The 14711-nt window shown below is 40.7% G+C and overlaps 1 protein-coding gene across 2 annotated transcripts in view; it reads right to left on the bottom strand.

Annotated features, from left to right (window-relative positions):
* Positions 1–14505, bottom strand: part of GDA (guanine deaminase) — a 122610-nt gene extending 108105 nt beyond the window's left edge. The window contains exons 1-3 of one of the 2 annotated variants that reach the window (XM_045042685.1): positions 14384–14490; positions 11104–11265; positions 5589–5750 (exon numbers count right to left, since the gene is read on the bottom strand). In XM_045042685.1, the coding sequence (XP_044898620.1) occupies positions 5589–5600 (12 nt within the window). In that variant the 5' untranslated portion in view covers positions 5601–5750; positions 11104–11265; positions 14384–14490. Of the gene's footprint in view, positions 1–5588; positions 5751–11103; positions 11266–14383 lie in introns of both variants that reach the window. The other variant, XM_045042684.1, reaches the window with a different exon arrangement.
* Between the last annotated feature and the right edge of the window lie 206 nt (positions 14506–14711).

Below are 14711 nucleotides of genomic sequence, written 5' to 3'. Positions count from 1 at the left end.
ACTCCCCTACCTGTCTCATCCCCTAGGCTAGCTAAGATAGACAAAGGTGCTGCCTCACGTCTGCCATTAACCACCATCTGCCCATCTGCCCGGCGCCAGGATTTTGTTTTATATTGACCCAAACCCCAAACACTGTATATCTTCAAAACCCCCTTTTTCACTCACGTCCCCAAGTTACTGTTAGCAGTTTCTTTGTCTCCTTGTACATGCCCATCATGTTTGTAAGCCTTCTGATCTGAATAAATACAGGGCAAGGACCCTTATTTGGGGCTCTTGTCTTTTCCCAGACATCAGCCATCTCTGGCTTTAATCCTGCATCTGCTCTTTTTGCTGGCCAAAAGAGAACTTTAGACTTAGAGTCTATGACAATCTGGTACATACTAGGTCCTCAACAAATGTTGTCTCTGTTGCCTCTTACAGCCTGGTCAATACCTCATTTAAAAGAAAACCGCTGGAACTGTTGTAATATTTTTTTAAAGTACAACTGATGCTGAATACCCTGAAACTTATCTTCCTTGATCTGAACAGAACACTTCTATTAATACAATCTAAGGTTACATCTGCACTACTAGGAGCCATATTCTTTTATTGGGGTAGACCATACATTTAAATCCTTTCTGTGCTGGGGGCGCCTGGGTGGCTCAGTCAGTTAAGTGTCCAACTTCCGCTCAGGTCATGACCTCACAGTTTGTGAGTTCGAGCCCCGCTTCGGGCTCTGTGCTGACAGCTCAGAGCCTGGAGCTTGCTTCAGATTCTGTGTCTCCCTGTCTCTGCCCCTCCCTTGCTCACATTCTGTCTCTCTATCTCTCTCAAAAATAAATAAAGATTTTTTAAAATCTTTTCTGGGCTGTGATTAGTATGAATTGTAATTGACTTCCTGAACCTAAATCCAAGGCTTTACATTATCTTTAATGACGATCACCTTGTTTAGTTTTAATACAATGCATCAGTAATTTGTCAATATCTTATGCCATTCACAGATTTGTTATGTGCTAAACAAATCAATGATCCAAGGCATTGTTAAGAGAGATGAATAGGTCAGGGCAATGACAGAGCCCGGCAGCTTATCCCTACAACCCCACTCCACCTTGACCTTGACCATTAGTTCAATACATTTTAATATGGGGGCACAATCCATTCTGAATTCTCCATACTATACTGCCGTTTACATTATATTTCTACAACTCTCCTTCAAAGATTTTATGAAACATTGCTTGATACCTTACTGAAGCTGAGATATACCACATATTCTGTTATCACTTTTATTGCTTAAAAATGGATGTAATACTAAGTGGAATAAGTCACTCAGAGAAAAAGACAAATGCCATGTGATTTCAGTCATATGTGGAATTTAAGAAATAAATCAAATGAGCAAAGGGGGGGGGGGGGGAGAGAGAGACAAACCCAGAAACAGACTCTTAACCCTAGAGAACAAACTGATGGTTTGGGTGGGGGATGGGTAAAATAGGTAAAGGTAATTAAGAGCACACTTATCACGATGGGCACTGCGTAATGGATCGAATTGCTGAATCACCATATTGTACACCTGAAATTAATATAACACTACATGCTAGCTCTACTGGAATTAAAATTAAAAACATCAAAAAGGAATGATTTAGATTTCCCAATGTAAAAAACTAAAGGGAATATTTCCCCCTCAATTTATAAAAACGTTTTATTTCTATGAAAAACTATTATGGTAATCATTCATTTCAGTCATGTGGGCCTCTCAGTAATAGCTTTTATAATATTCATCCAAACATTATATGGGGCTTGATGAGGACAGATACTACTCCATTCATCTTGCCATCCCCAGTACACAGCACACCTTCCTCACTGTAGGTGCCCTTAGGTGCAGATAGGAGAGCAAAGGTATCAAGTTCCTGAATTTGGAATCAAAGATGGATCAGAATCCTGGATGTGCCACTATGGTGATGCAATCTTGTGCACGTGGTTTCATCTTAAATTTCACTTTCTTAAGGTAGAGATGCAAACATTCTCAGTTTCACTATTAAAATTTAGTGAAATAGTATACATATAATTCTTAGCATAGTAGTTGGAATAAAGAAGGTGCTCAAATATTACCGCTATTTTTTTTTTATTATTTGATCATGCGATTACTTGCGTTGATTAAAATTGAAAACACATAGTAAAAAGCGTTAGTCATAATGTCCAGGAGTATACCTTAATTCTTTCTTGGGTAAATATATATTTATTCAAAAGACGATGTAAAAATGTGCCAATCTTGCTAATGAACAGTTAATTGTGGATGTTGATGTGGAAGAAAACAAAAGGCATCGAGTAGGAGCTCTGAATTCAGCTGACCTTGTCTTGCCTGAATTGTAGAATCTTGTGTTTCCAGAGAAGTGTTGCTCAACAGGGAAGTAACCAGCAAGAAACCCAAACTGTTGCAAATCATAGACTGATGTCATCTGGACCGACCACCTTCTTTTGCCAGTAAGTAAGCCGACTAGGATATCCTCATTTCTGTTAGAGCAGTGTCAGGATTGCTATCGGGCAGAATTGTCGAGCAGAAGTTCCTCTACTTGATACGTCTCACAAATATTAATTCAGTTCTATGTACTTTTTTGTACCCAACTTCTTTCCCAATAGGTTTGGAGGCACAATTTATGCACGCTTATAAATCCATGACAAAGGTCAAATGCCTTCCTGGAGTATCATCTTCTCATTGAGAGTCTTCAAGAACATAAATGGGGGTCTCACAATCAGTAAGGGAGGTAGGCAGGGCAAGCATAGTGCTGTTAACCTCAAAAATAAAACTGTCAGTTACTTTAATGAGTTTTTTCTGGAATAACAGAGAATAACAACTCAGGCATGCAGGGTGCGACAAAACCATGGGTGAGTCTGGAGGACAAAGGAGAGGAAAGCTTTTTTATGGAGGAAAGTGGGATGGGGCTGTTACAAACAAAAGGTCCATTGGAGTAAACTGGGACCTGGAATAATAGTGACTTTTTATTGGCTGAGTTGTGACAGTCTCTCGTTGGCTGGGCTGCTGCAGGGGGAGGAGAAATCTTTGTTCCTCCAGCTGGGGTTGCCAAGTGTAGACTTCTTCCTGTTGAGAACGTACAAGGTGTGTCTTTTCCTGGTGGGGTTGGCAAAGGGCTTCCAGGCATGGTAGGGTGCGAGAGCTCTCTCTGCCCACCTCCCAACTCCATTTTAGATGAGGCTTCCTTAATTCAGTTTCACACTACTTTGCAGTTTTTGGATGCATGGAGATAAACAAACATTAAATGCCATGTCCAAAATCACAACACTGGTTCTCTAAGTTCCTCAGAGTTTGGCAATTAGTTCAAGGCTCTTTCTATCACCCTATTGGTCTTTTATTTTAGCAAACTGTTTCAGCCCACAACTGGTGTGAATCCCTATTTGTGGAGGCCATTCCCTTTCCTCTCCACTTGTTTTCTTTTTCATGGTCTTCCTGCTCCCTGTTATAGCAATGGTATCCACTCTTGACAAGGAGTAAAGAGAGAATCTGATAGGTTCCTATGTAATAAATGAGAAACATAGAGAAGAGTTCGGTGTGTGACCCGAAGGACCAGATTGTTAAATGGCCAACAAAACCTGGTAACACACTCCTGTGATAGTTCAGATTCCTGTACGATGGTATTGGAGATTGGTTTCAGTCCTCACAGCAGGCTCCCTAGCCTTACATCTTGGACCTTGCACTAAGGTGGCACTGCATTAATATAGAGGGACTATTTTGGGCTCCATTCAACAACTATGGCAGTGATTGATTGATAGATTGATTGGAGTGGTATTTATAGCATTGTTTGGAAGAATATTTCTAGGAAGTCAGCAAGTATAAGAAGAAATGAGGGAGCTTTCCTAATTCTCCTTAAATTGTAACCAAAATCAATGTCTATCATACCTATGGGAAATCAGAATGATAGAAGGCCATAGAGTTTAAGAATAAATGACCAGGGAATAATTTCTATGTGGGTTGAGGTCACTTGGCTAATCTAAAAGCAAGCATTCTCAGCTCTGCATTCCCAGATACAATGCTCATATACACAAGTGATGCCCAACCAGTATCCAAACTATATTGCTGATTTTTAAAATAGAACAGAATTCACGTAAAATAGCTGATATGCTGGAGCCTGCAAATCAATAGGTAATATAGATTGAGGCCAGAAAAATGAAAGCTCAGAGATTGCTTCCTAAGCAAAAATTACTTCTTGTTATCAGAGAATAGTTCTCCTGAAATTATCACACAAGGTACAGAGAGCTGTCTCCTTTTGTTCCTCTTGCTCCACTTTGTCCTTGGAAATTATAAAGGTCCCATCTCACAGATGCAAATATCCAGGGACTGCCCTGCATAATGGGCTCTCATAAGTCAGAGCCACAAATCTGGACCATGAGGTCAAGTACAGGGATATTGTTCTGGTTGGGGATGAGGTGGTGGGAGGGGAGGGCACTCCAGGAGCTCTAACTACTTGGGTCCAGCAGAACCATCAATGGCCCGAAAGTCTCTTGGTGTGTCTGCACTGCTGGGTCCCTGTTGGACATTCTTGGAGTATTATTCCTGGCACTAATTTGCATTGTCTTGATTGATTTGGAGACCTCCAGAGCGATGTAGCAATAATAAAAATAGACTGAGATTGCTGCACATGTCATTTACTATCAAATCGCAAGGAAGAAGGGGTGCCAAATGCCTTCTTTCCTTTCTTCATTGTGTAACACTGTCATGGCAATTCCATCATTCCTACCTCACTTAATATGGGTCATTGCTTCTTCCCTGCTTGTAGGAGCCATCCTGCAACATGCTCACACCCTCTCTCAGATCCTTGGAAGGTATTATTACAACCTGTATCATGGGAGAATGCTCTCATGTTGGTAAATTCTGTTGTATCCAAATTTATCTTCCACTCACCTTTGTCAGGCACCCTCAGAATCCAGTCCCAGGCATACTGTCCCAGTGGCTCGTGTTGAAATTGGACTCAAGGAAGATAGTTCATCTCCTCCCTCAGTAGTCCCAGCAGGTCCTTGGCAGAGCTATTCTGTGACTTAACCCCCGTAACTGATTTGGTGGTCAGGAGGGTATACAAGAGATGTCCTGAATAAAGTGCATAGCATCTTGCAGAGAAGAGGTCTCTGTACTAAATTCAGTGTGTGTGTGTGTGTGTGTGTGTGTGTGTGTGTGTGTGCATGCGCACAGTGTGTGTGTGTGTGTGTGTGTGTGTGTCTAGCCCTTAACAGAGCAGAGGAGTGGACCATTTGTGCAGAGGACTCAGGGTAATCTGGAGATATAAAATCCTTAGAGGGACGTCGACACAGATGTACCTATCCCTTGTGTCAGGGGCCCAACTGCCCAATCTTAGCATAGCAGACCTGCCTCAACTACTCTTACAATTAAATCCTGTCCTTGGTCCTCTTTTTGAGCCCTTCCCATTTTAAGAGATGAGAGCCTCATGGTGTGTTTCTAGGGAGGCCCTCTGGCCTTCTCACTCAGCATTTAACTGCTGATTTATCTCAGCTTTTTGCTACCCTTCGCCAGGGCGTCTGTAAAGCTTAACAGCCAGGTAATTCACTGTCCTTATGATTACTGTTTCCCTCTTATGTCCACCTACCAGGGACAGCATCCTCACTGGCAGCCAGGAGATGGTGGTCAGCTCCAAAATCCCATCTCAGTGCTGTGCTTGTGGACCAGTCTTTGTACCTACTGTCACGGGTTGGGATCCCTGGATGCAGATCCTGAGAAGGAGCTTGATGAATGCTCTTGGGATCAACACCTGTGGAAGAAAGCAGGCTTAGGCATAGGAATAGGCTGACTTCCCATGAAGTTCTTGCGTTGAGATGGCTCCTCAGGTTCAAGTCAGAGGTTAAAGGACCAGATCTTTATACCTCCTGGAATAGTAAGTCATTAGATGAAGTTTGTCCCAGAAAAGTCATGACATGAGGCGCAGTTTTCTTTCAACACAGTAGGAGGCTACCAGCTAAGTGCTATCTTTTGACCACCGGGAGAATCAATCCTCATTCTGAAGAGGGATCAGGGTGGCACATCACAGAATACACCAAATACACAGCGCCTGATCTAATCACTATAAAAACATGCCGCAGCTTTTATAATTACTGCCATGTTACTCATAAGGAAACTGAAGCACAGAAAGGTTAAATAGCTATTATCTCAAAGACAAAGTTTTGCAGGCCATACTATCTTTGAAAAACTACTTGATTCTGCTATCGTAACACAAAAGCAGCCACAGGTGATATTTGAACAAATGGATGTGGCTATGTTCCAATAAAACTTTATCCACAAAAACGGGGTGGGGGGGGGCTGGATTTGGCTCACAGACCATAGCGTTCTGACCCCTGGTTTAGCGGGTACCACTAGAGCGAGGCCTTGAAGAGCGAGTAAGGTTGTTTTAGAGTAATAGACAAAGCACACTGCAGCGAAGGGAAATTGCAGTGCGTGGTTAGGAATGGTAAGTAGGTAGCAAAACCACAGCACAGAGCTCGTGAGGCAGGGGTGTGGTGGGACGGGGTTACAACATTAGGACCCTGGTTATGAGTGGGGATGAGAGGCGAGGATGGCAGATGAAAACACTGGAGAACCTCGGGGTGTTTACCCATATTAAAGAACAAAAATTCAACCGAGTAAATTTAAACATCTAATTGACTTTACTCAACAATTTATGAATCGGGCAGCACACCTTCTAACAAAAAAGGGTTAAAGGATTTGCACAAAAAGGAGTTGTACAAAGGGAAGAATTTTAAAGGCAGAAACTAGGTGGGACAAGGAAGTTACTGGTAAAGGAAAAGATTGTTTCAGGCAAGGTCACTTCCTAGAGAGTCTTATCAGGCAGGTTACCTCTCTAAAACTGATCAGGAAAACTCCAGCTGAATGGCTTAAAAGTCCACTCATGGAAGAGGTTGACTGCACTTAGGTTAGGTATTAAGTCTTGGTAGTGCTTAACATAAGTGGTTCCATTTTGGGCCCATGGTTTCTTTTTAACACTAAGGTGCTTTTTAAACTGCCTGGAACATTGCCCCACGTCCTTTGACTAATTAAATTCTACTGACCCTTCACAACTCAACTCAAGCAAGAATCATTTCCACAGTAAAGCCTTCAAGGACCTGAGGCTGAATTGAATGCCTGCTTTGTTATTCCTATAACCCTTTAGGACCTTCCATCATATAAAACCATACGAAATCATCTGCTCACATATGTCTGTCTCATTACACCAGTGACTTTCTAGGCCAGCTGTACATTTGGAATTAGAGCTTGGAGATACACACACACACACACACACACACACACACTCCCCCCCCCCAAAAAAAATATGTGTATATATATTTTTTTAAGTTTATTTATTTTTGAGAGACAGAGTGCGTGTATGCATGTGAGCAGGGGGAGGGGCAGAGACAGTGGGAGAGAGTTTTAAAAGCTCTCCCATGATTCTAAACTGCAGCCAGGATTGAGAATAACTGCACTGTATACTGTGAGTTCCTCCAGAGCAAATACCTCCTCTAACTTGTCTTTTATCTCTAGCAACTAGCACATAATAGAGATGCTCGATAAAGGTGATGAATTAGGGAATAAATGGAAGCTCAAGAATGCCATAATAAGGAGTTCAGACTCAATGTGTGGAGGCCATTTTCAGCCTCCCTTGACCACTCTCAACAGAAGTATATTCTATTTCTTTGGATCAATGGGTAGAATGTACAACACTATAATTGCTTCAGAGAAGGTCTCCTCTATTGGACTGTGGCTTCTTGAAGGCAGAGACCATGTGCTTTTCATGTTGTGTCCTCTGGGTTGGGCCCCATGCTTATCTCAGCACAGGTGCTCAATAAATGTAGAACGAAACAAAATGAGATTGTCTCATTCTTATAAGTTATCCATTAACCAAAATCTCCAGGTCTTAGTATCATTATCTTCTCTTAGCTCTGTTTTTCCCCTCATGTACTTGATGTGGAGGTATTGTGCTTTAAAAAAAAAAAAAACAACTTAATTAATTAATTAATTTAAGAAATAGCAAATAAGCAAAAAGCTGATGTCATTTAAGTAGTAGAGCAAAATCTACAAAAAAGCCTGGCATGAGAGGAACACCTGGGTGGCTCAGTTGGTTAAGCATCCTACTTCAGCTCAGGTCATGATATCATGGTTCATGAGTTTGAGTCCCTTGTTGGGCTCTGTGCTGACAGCTCAGAGGCTGGAGCCTGCTTTGGATTCTGTGTGTGTGTGTGTGTCTCTCTCTCTCTGCCCCTCCCCCACTCGTGCATGCGCGCTCTCTCTCTCTCTCAAAAATAAATAAATATTAAAAAAAAATTTTTTTAAAGCCTGGCATGAGAGCTGCCAACCAATTATAGAAGAATTGCAGAAATGGAGATGTTCATCATGGTCCTCCCTGCACCTTACGACCCTCCATTGGGATTCCTCTTAAGTCCACTCATGGCTCATTCTCAAACAAGCACTCCTTTCCATTCTGCCTCTCTCTCAAGCCAGAATTCGCTTACCCTTATTTGGGTAATGGGAGAAAAATAAGCTGTACTTAATTGTTTAAAAAGCCTTGGACAAGGGTTGAGAAAGCAAGTGTGCACTTTGCCCTTGGCCTCTACCCAATTACTTGTGTTCAGAGCTGTAGGCCTCAGCTTCTTCCTATGTAAAGTTCTTAATCATCATTTTCTATAAATCAAGCGTTAGACCTCACCAAAAAATTACTCATTCAAGTGCACCAAGCTATGAATATTAGGTAGATTTAAACCTCCTGGGAGTATCTGTTTTTTAAAACAGCTCTTACCTATATAAAAAGCCATTAAATGGCACTGAACCCACCCACTTCCTCCATTTATTTTGGCTTACTTTAACATGTCACCTTTATTCTCTCACTAGATGAATAAAAGAAAATTACTTGACATTTTATTTCAGAAAAATGATGGGTTCCTAATGTGAATGTAGAGTATTCTACGTGTATGTGCTGTAGGGATTGGTGTTTAACTATCTTTCTCTTAGTGCCTGTTCAGTGAAGTGCACTGGGGAAGGTGTCAGAGACCAGGGGAAATATTTCTAGTGTCATCCAATGTTTTCCACCAGGCACAAGTGATCTCCAAGGCAGGAAATTTCCAGAGGGAGGAAATGCTCTGGCTCAGGAATTTGCCTTTTCCCATCTTGGTAGCAAAAGTCCTCCCAGGCAGATATAACCTGGGACTTTTTTTTTGGCGGGGGGGGGGGGGGGACTTTTTAATGGTCAGCTCATTCTGCTAGCTCTCCTGCCCTGCCTTCATGTAACCAAGTAACCCTCTGATGAACACTTAGCCTCTCATATAGATTCCACTGAGCAGGGATTCTTTTCAGCAGTTAACATTTCTCATTGTCACTGTGTAACTCTAGCATTTTAGGTTTTACATGGAGTCTGTTGTGAGCTAAGTGAGCATTAATCTGTCTCCCTGTATCTGGAAAGTTCTGGGACTCTAGCAGTGATTGGAGCTGTAAGATTGAAGTCCAGAATATGAGATGTGAAAAATATACTACAGTGGATGCCATGAGCCCTGAGTGTGTTCCACCAGTACATTTTCCTCAGTGATTCCCTAACCTCATCCTATGTGCTACTAAGTCCTAACTTGGTCTAAAAACAAGGGGGTGTTGGTCAACACTGTCTGAGGACCGTGGACACAGCTGGAGAATACCCAAAGGTCTGGAGGTCAAGTGAGGAAAATACACTCAGTACGCCGTGGCCAAAATGCCAGGAACGAAGCAGCCAGTGGAGACTCCGACCCTGCCTGGCTTATTCTCTGGCTTTCTCAGGGAGAGAGGCTGCTGGCCTATTCTTTCAAAAGCTTGACTAATTTCTTAATCAAAACAAAGCTAAATTGGTGTAATTTTATTTCATCTCTCACCGCCAGGCAAGGACATACATCAGACACCCTAAAAGAAACTCCAATGAGATCTCACCCAATCTGAGGAGTGAAACTGTATTGCTTTGGTTGTATTGTTGTTCACTATTTTATTTATTTATTTATTTTTACCATGTATTGCATTCTAAAAATAAGTTAGGTGCTAGGCAAAAAACTGAATCAGGCTCAAGCCCTGCCTAAATAAAGATGCTGGCTGCCAGACTGTCTCACAGGAATCCTATGAGGGTTTTGAGCTGGTAAAGAACTCCTACGGAAGGTTGTCAAAATGCTAACGCAAATAACCAATCCACTGTAATCACATCAACGTCGTGTGTGTGTGTGTGTGTGTGTGTGTGTGTGTGTATCAATCTTCCACTGTTATGAGAAAATGGATATAAAATGCCTAGTACATGGCAAGTACTCAAAAATGACAGTAATAGTTTTTATATTATTTGCACTATTACGACTACAGTCAGAAAAGAGATTGCCCATGGAAAGCAGATTTTTCCAGAAGAATGGTAAGAAAGTCATCTAAACACACTTCCACCCTACCACACCACCACTCCAGTGTTTGAAGCCCTTATTTAAGAGAACATAAAATGGTGAATGAATATATTTGACATTTGACATTCACTTAGTTATAGAGATAGCTTTGTAAATACTTCAAAAATAATACGGTGGTAACAGGCAGGTAGAGAAGTAGTCATAAACCCTTGTTTATTGTACCTTTCCCTTTCCATGCCAATTACATTCATCTCCTGATATGAATTGATTTTCCATTTATCATAAGTCCCTTTTCTGTGGGGATCTGGATAACTAATGACAAAAATCCAGTAAACCATGGGGTGCCTGGGTGGCTCAGTTGGTTGAGCAGCCAAATTCAGCTCAGGTCATGATCTCACGGTTTGTGGGTTCGAGCCTCACATCAGGCTCACTGCTGTCAGCACAGAGCCTCTTTTGAACCCTCTTTTTCCCTCTCTCTGCCCCTCACCCAGTTGCACTCTCTCTCTTTCTCTCTCTCAAAAATAAATAAACTTTAAAAAAATCCAGTAAACCACTAAACAGGAAAATCTGGAAGTATATGGCTCAAATGAAACACCAAACAAAATAGTTGATGGAATTGAGCTAGAATTCAAAGTCCTCTCTAATAAATGGCTTATAGTCACACAAAGATAAGAAAAAGAGCAAACAAGCCAAAAGCAGAAGATAAACAGGTACATAACAATTGAATGGGGAAAACCATCTAACCTCTTTTGGAGGAAATGACTTTGTAGGTCATGATGAGTTTCTTATTTTGGCATAGAACAGTACAGCGTACAAGGCACAGTCTCATACGTCATTTCACTCGATCTCCACAATGAAAATGTAGGCAGATAACCTGAGAGAATGTCCAAATTTCCAAGCCCTAGCCTGGAAGAAAAGAATAAGTCAATCTACAGGTCTCTGGTAGGTTCTCCCAGGAAAGACTTTCTTTCATATCTGTTTTCTGTTTTTCATTTTAGAAGAGATTTCTTTTCCCATCAATTAATTTAAACTTAAAAATTAGTTTTGATTCAATTTGGTTCAAATGCTGTTTTTTGTTTAAGGATATAATTATATTCCACTCTAAGTGAAGCAGTGCCATTAACTATAACAAGTGTCATGCAGTTTTAAAAAGACCAGGCTAAGTCAACTATAAAGAATGGACATTCGGAATGCTACGGATTTCCTCATTTTGAACCATGCAGATGGCCAGTTTGAATCATTAGGGTCACAGGGAATTTTCTTCTTGTCAATTTCCTAGGATTGACTTTGTATGCTCTCCTTGAACGGATCTGAGTATTGCAGACTGACAGTTTGCTCAAAGAGAGACAAATACTCTCAGAAAAGCTCAGATAGTTAGGATAAACTTGAAATAGGGATAGAAAAACTAACCAGTTCTGCAATATCTCTTTTCAGTTCCTTGTACACCCAATTCTTGTCTTGTTCTAACTGGGCAAGCAGATGTGGTCAGCTTCGAAGGTGAGATGACATTTGCCTGTCACTACGGGCATAACCATTACTCAACATCTGGCAAGTTTGTGAGTCACCAACATTTATTAGACACCCCAGCATAGTGACCAGAGTATAGCAGATGCTCAAAAATGTTTGTTTGGCAGATGGATGGAAGGATGGATAGATGAATAGATGGATGGATGGATGGATGGATGGATGGATGGATAGATGGATGGATGGATGGACGGACTGATTAATGGATAAACAAACTAGGTACCAAGGTTGAAAAATAAGTTAAATATTTATATTAAATTATAAACTTATATATAGAATTTTCCTTTATGTAACTGTTGAAGTAGGACAGGGACATAATTAGAAGTTTCTAGGGTCTAGGAAACATGAGAATAGAGTCCATTCATTCTTAGAAGCCAGATAAACCTATGTGCTCTGAATCCAAGACATTACCCTACCTTGAAATATCTCTCCCACCTTCACCCTGAGCAACTCTAACGTTCATAATTCTGCCATAACCTGCTGCTGAATCATGTTGTTGAATGTGTTGATAAACATCTATATCACTGTATCACTGATTTTCTTTTACTATTCTGATAACAGTATGCCATATAATTGGTCTCCTTTGCAACTCTAAATATGTTATCCTATACATATAAAAATATTATTTTAAGAAAGAGTCCTTAGACTTCTAGTAGGCCACCAAGAATGTACGGAACAAAAACCATTAGAAACCACTGCTTGAGGGGCGCCTGGGTGGCTCAGTCCACTGAGCATCAAACTTTGGCTCAGGTCATGATCTGGTGGGTTCCAGCACCCGAGTAGGGCTCTATACTGACAGCTCAGATCCTGGAGCCTCCTTCAGATTCTGTGTCTCCCTCTCTCTCTGCCCCTCCCCTACTCACACTCTGTCTTTCTCTCTCTCTCAAAAATAAACAAACATAAAAAAAAAAAAAAAACAACACTGCTCAAAAGGCAAGTCCCTAATCTGCACACCTCATTTCCATTCTCACCCAAGTGGCAGAACTTAGTCACATGGTCACACCTCCCTGCAAAGGAGATTGATAGATGTAATCATTAATGATGAGTGCTTTGAGTCCTCTGTCTCAAATTATCCAGGATTGAAACATAAAATATCAGATAGCACTGAAAATAGTTTTCATTTGTTCTAAAAAAGGTCATGACTATTTTATTATATTGGTTTTAGTACATTGGTATATCAAATGACTAAAACCCTGCTCGTCAGTGGTTTCCAAAAAAGGCTCATTACCAGAATCAGTTGACCACTTTAACATATACATATTCCTGGCTTCCATCCTCAGAGATTCTGTTTCAGTAAGTCTGGGGAGAAATCCACATACATACATTTTAAATTTTCTGCAGTGATTCTGATGATCATCAGATTTGAGAAACACTACTCAATTATTGTTTACTGAGTACTAATCTTCCTAAAGCAACTAGTCCTTCTTAGTGAATAATTTATACTAATTACTCTGAGTGATACCATTAATAAATAGTAAAAGCATAAGAGACTCTGAAAAACTGAGAACAAACTGAGGGTTGATGGGGGGTGGGAGGGAGGGGAGGGTGGGTGATGGGTATTGAGGAGGGCACCTTTTGGGATGAGCACTGGGTGTTGTATGGAAACCAATTTGACAATAAACTTCATATATTGAAAGAAAGAAAGAAAGAAAGAAAGAAAGAAAGAAAGAAAGAAAGAAAGAAAAGAAAAGAAAAGAAAAGGAAAAAAATAAAAAAATAAATAGTAGTATGTATAAAATTTTGTGAAAATTCAAGTTTTCTTTTCTGTTTTTCAAGTTTCAATCATTTTTCCTCTCTCCCTTCCTCTGTTTTATTTCTCTCCCTCTCTCTCTCTCTCCCTCTCTCTCTTTCTCTCTCTCTCCCCTTTATAGTTTTTGCTCCATAACAAATACAATATTGGAATATTAAAATAAAGAACATAACATCATTTTCTCATTTGATGAGGTGACAGGTGGCTTGCATAATACTTATGAAAAATAACATGCAATAGTATAATAGTATCCTTAATTCTATATATCTTTATTTGTGTAATTTCACTTAAAAAGAGAAAAACTATGCATGTGTGTGTTTTTGTGTGTGGTCAGTAAGTACAGGTAAGGAAATGGAGGCCCAGAGAGATGAAAACCCAGAGGTACATGGTTCTAGGCGGTGGTACCAGGATTCAAGTCTAGGGATCTGAGTCTAGATAGGATGCTCTCAATATATCACTACCCTCCTTCTGGACCTGTGGGACATGTTAAGTCAGATGTGAATAGACAGCAGATATTCAGGTCTGAAGGTCAGGATAGAGACCTGGGCTCCAGATAGAAATGTGAGCTTTATCAGCACTTAGACATAAAGCCATGGGAGTGGACGAAATCCCCAAGATAGTATTCGTGATGAAAGTATTTGTATTTGTAATAAAAAGAAGACAGACTGGAGGAATTTCAACACATAAGGGACAGAGAAAAAAGAAGAAACTCACAACCCCAAAGATGGATTAAATGGGAGAAAAACTCACCAAATGGATGTTTTATGAAAGTCCATAGAAGAGAATGTTGCAAGGAGACAGCTGCCAATGGAGTCAAAAGCTGCTGCAAGTTCTGGAGGTGACTCAGAAGATTCCTGGGCTCTAGAAACAAGAAGTTAATGGACAACGTTGGCTGGAATGGTGTCAGTGTTGTTAGGCACACGATGAGCTGCAGTGGGTTGAGGAGTGAGAAGTGGAGATGGAGAGTGAATACAAGTCTTTCAGGAAGTTTGTCTATGATGAAATAGAAATTAGGTCCCAAAGAAGGGTTTTCAGAGATGAACAAGCACAGAGTAACAAAGTGGTCAAGATACAATCC

This window comes from Felis catus, chromosome D4, assembly GCF_018350175.1.
Source record: "Felis catus isolate Fca126 chromosome D4, F.catus_Fca126_mat1.0, whole genome shotgun sequence".
Lineage (NCBI taxonomy): Eukaryota > Metazoa > Chordata > Mammalia > Carnivora > Felidae > Felis > Felis catus.
This window is presented reverse-complemented; position numbering and strand designations above follow the sequence as displayed.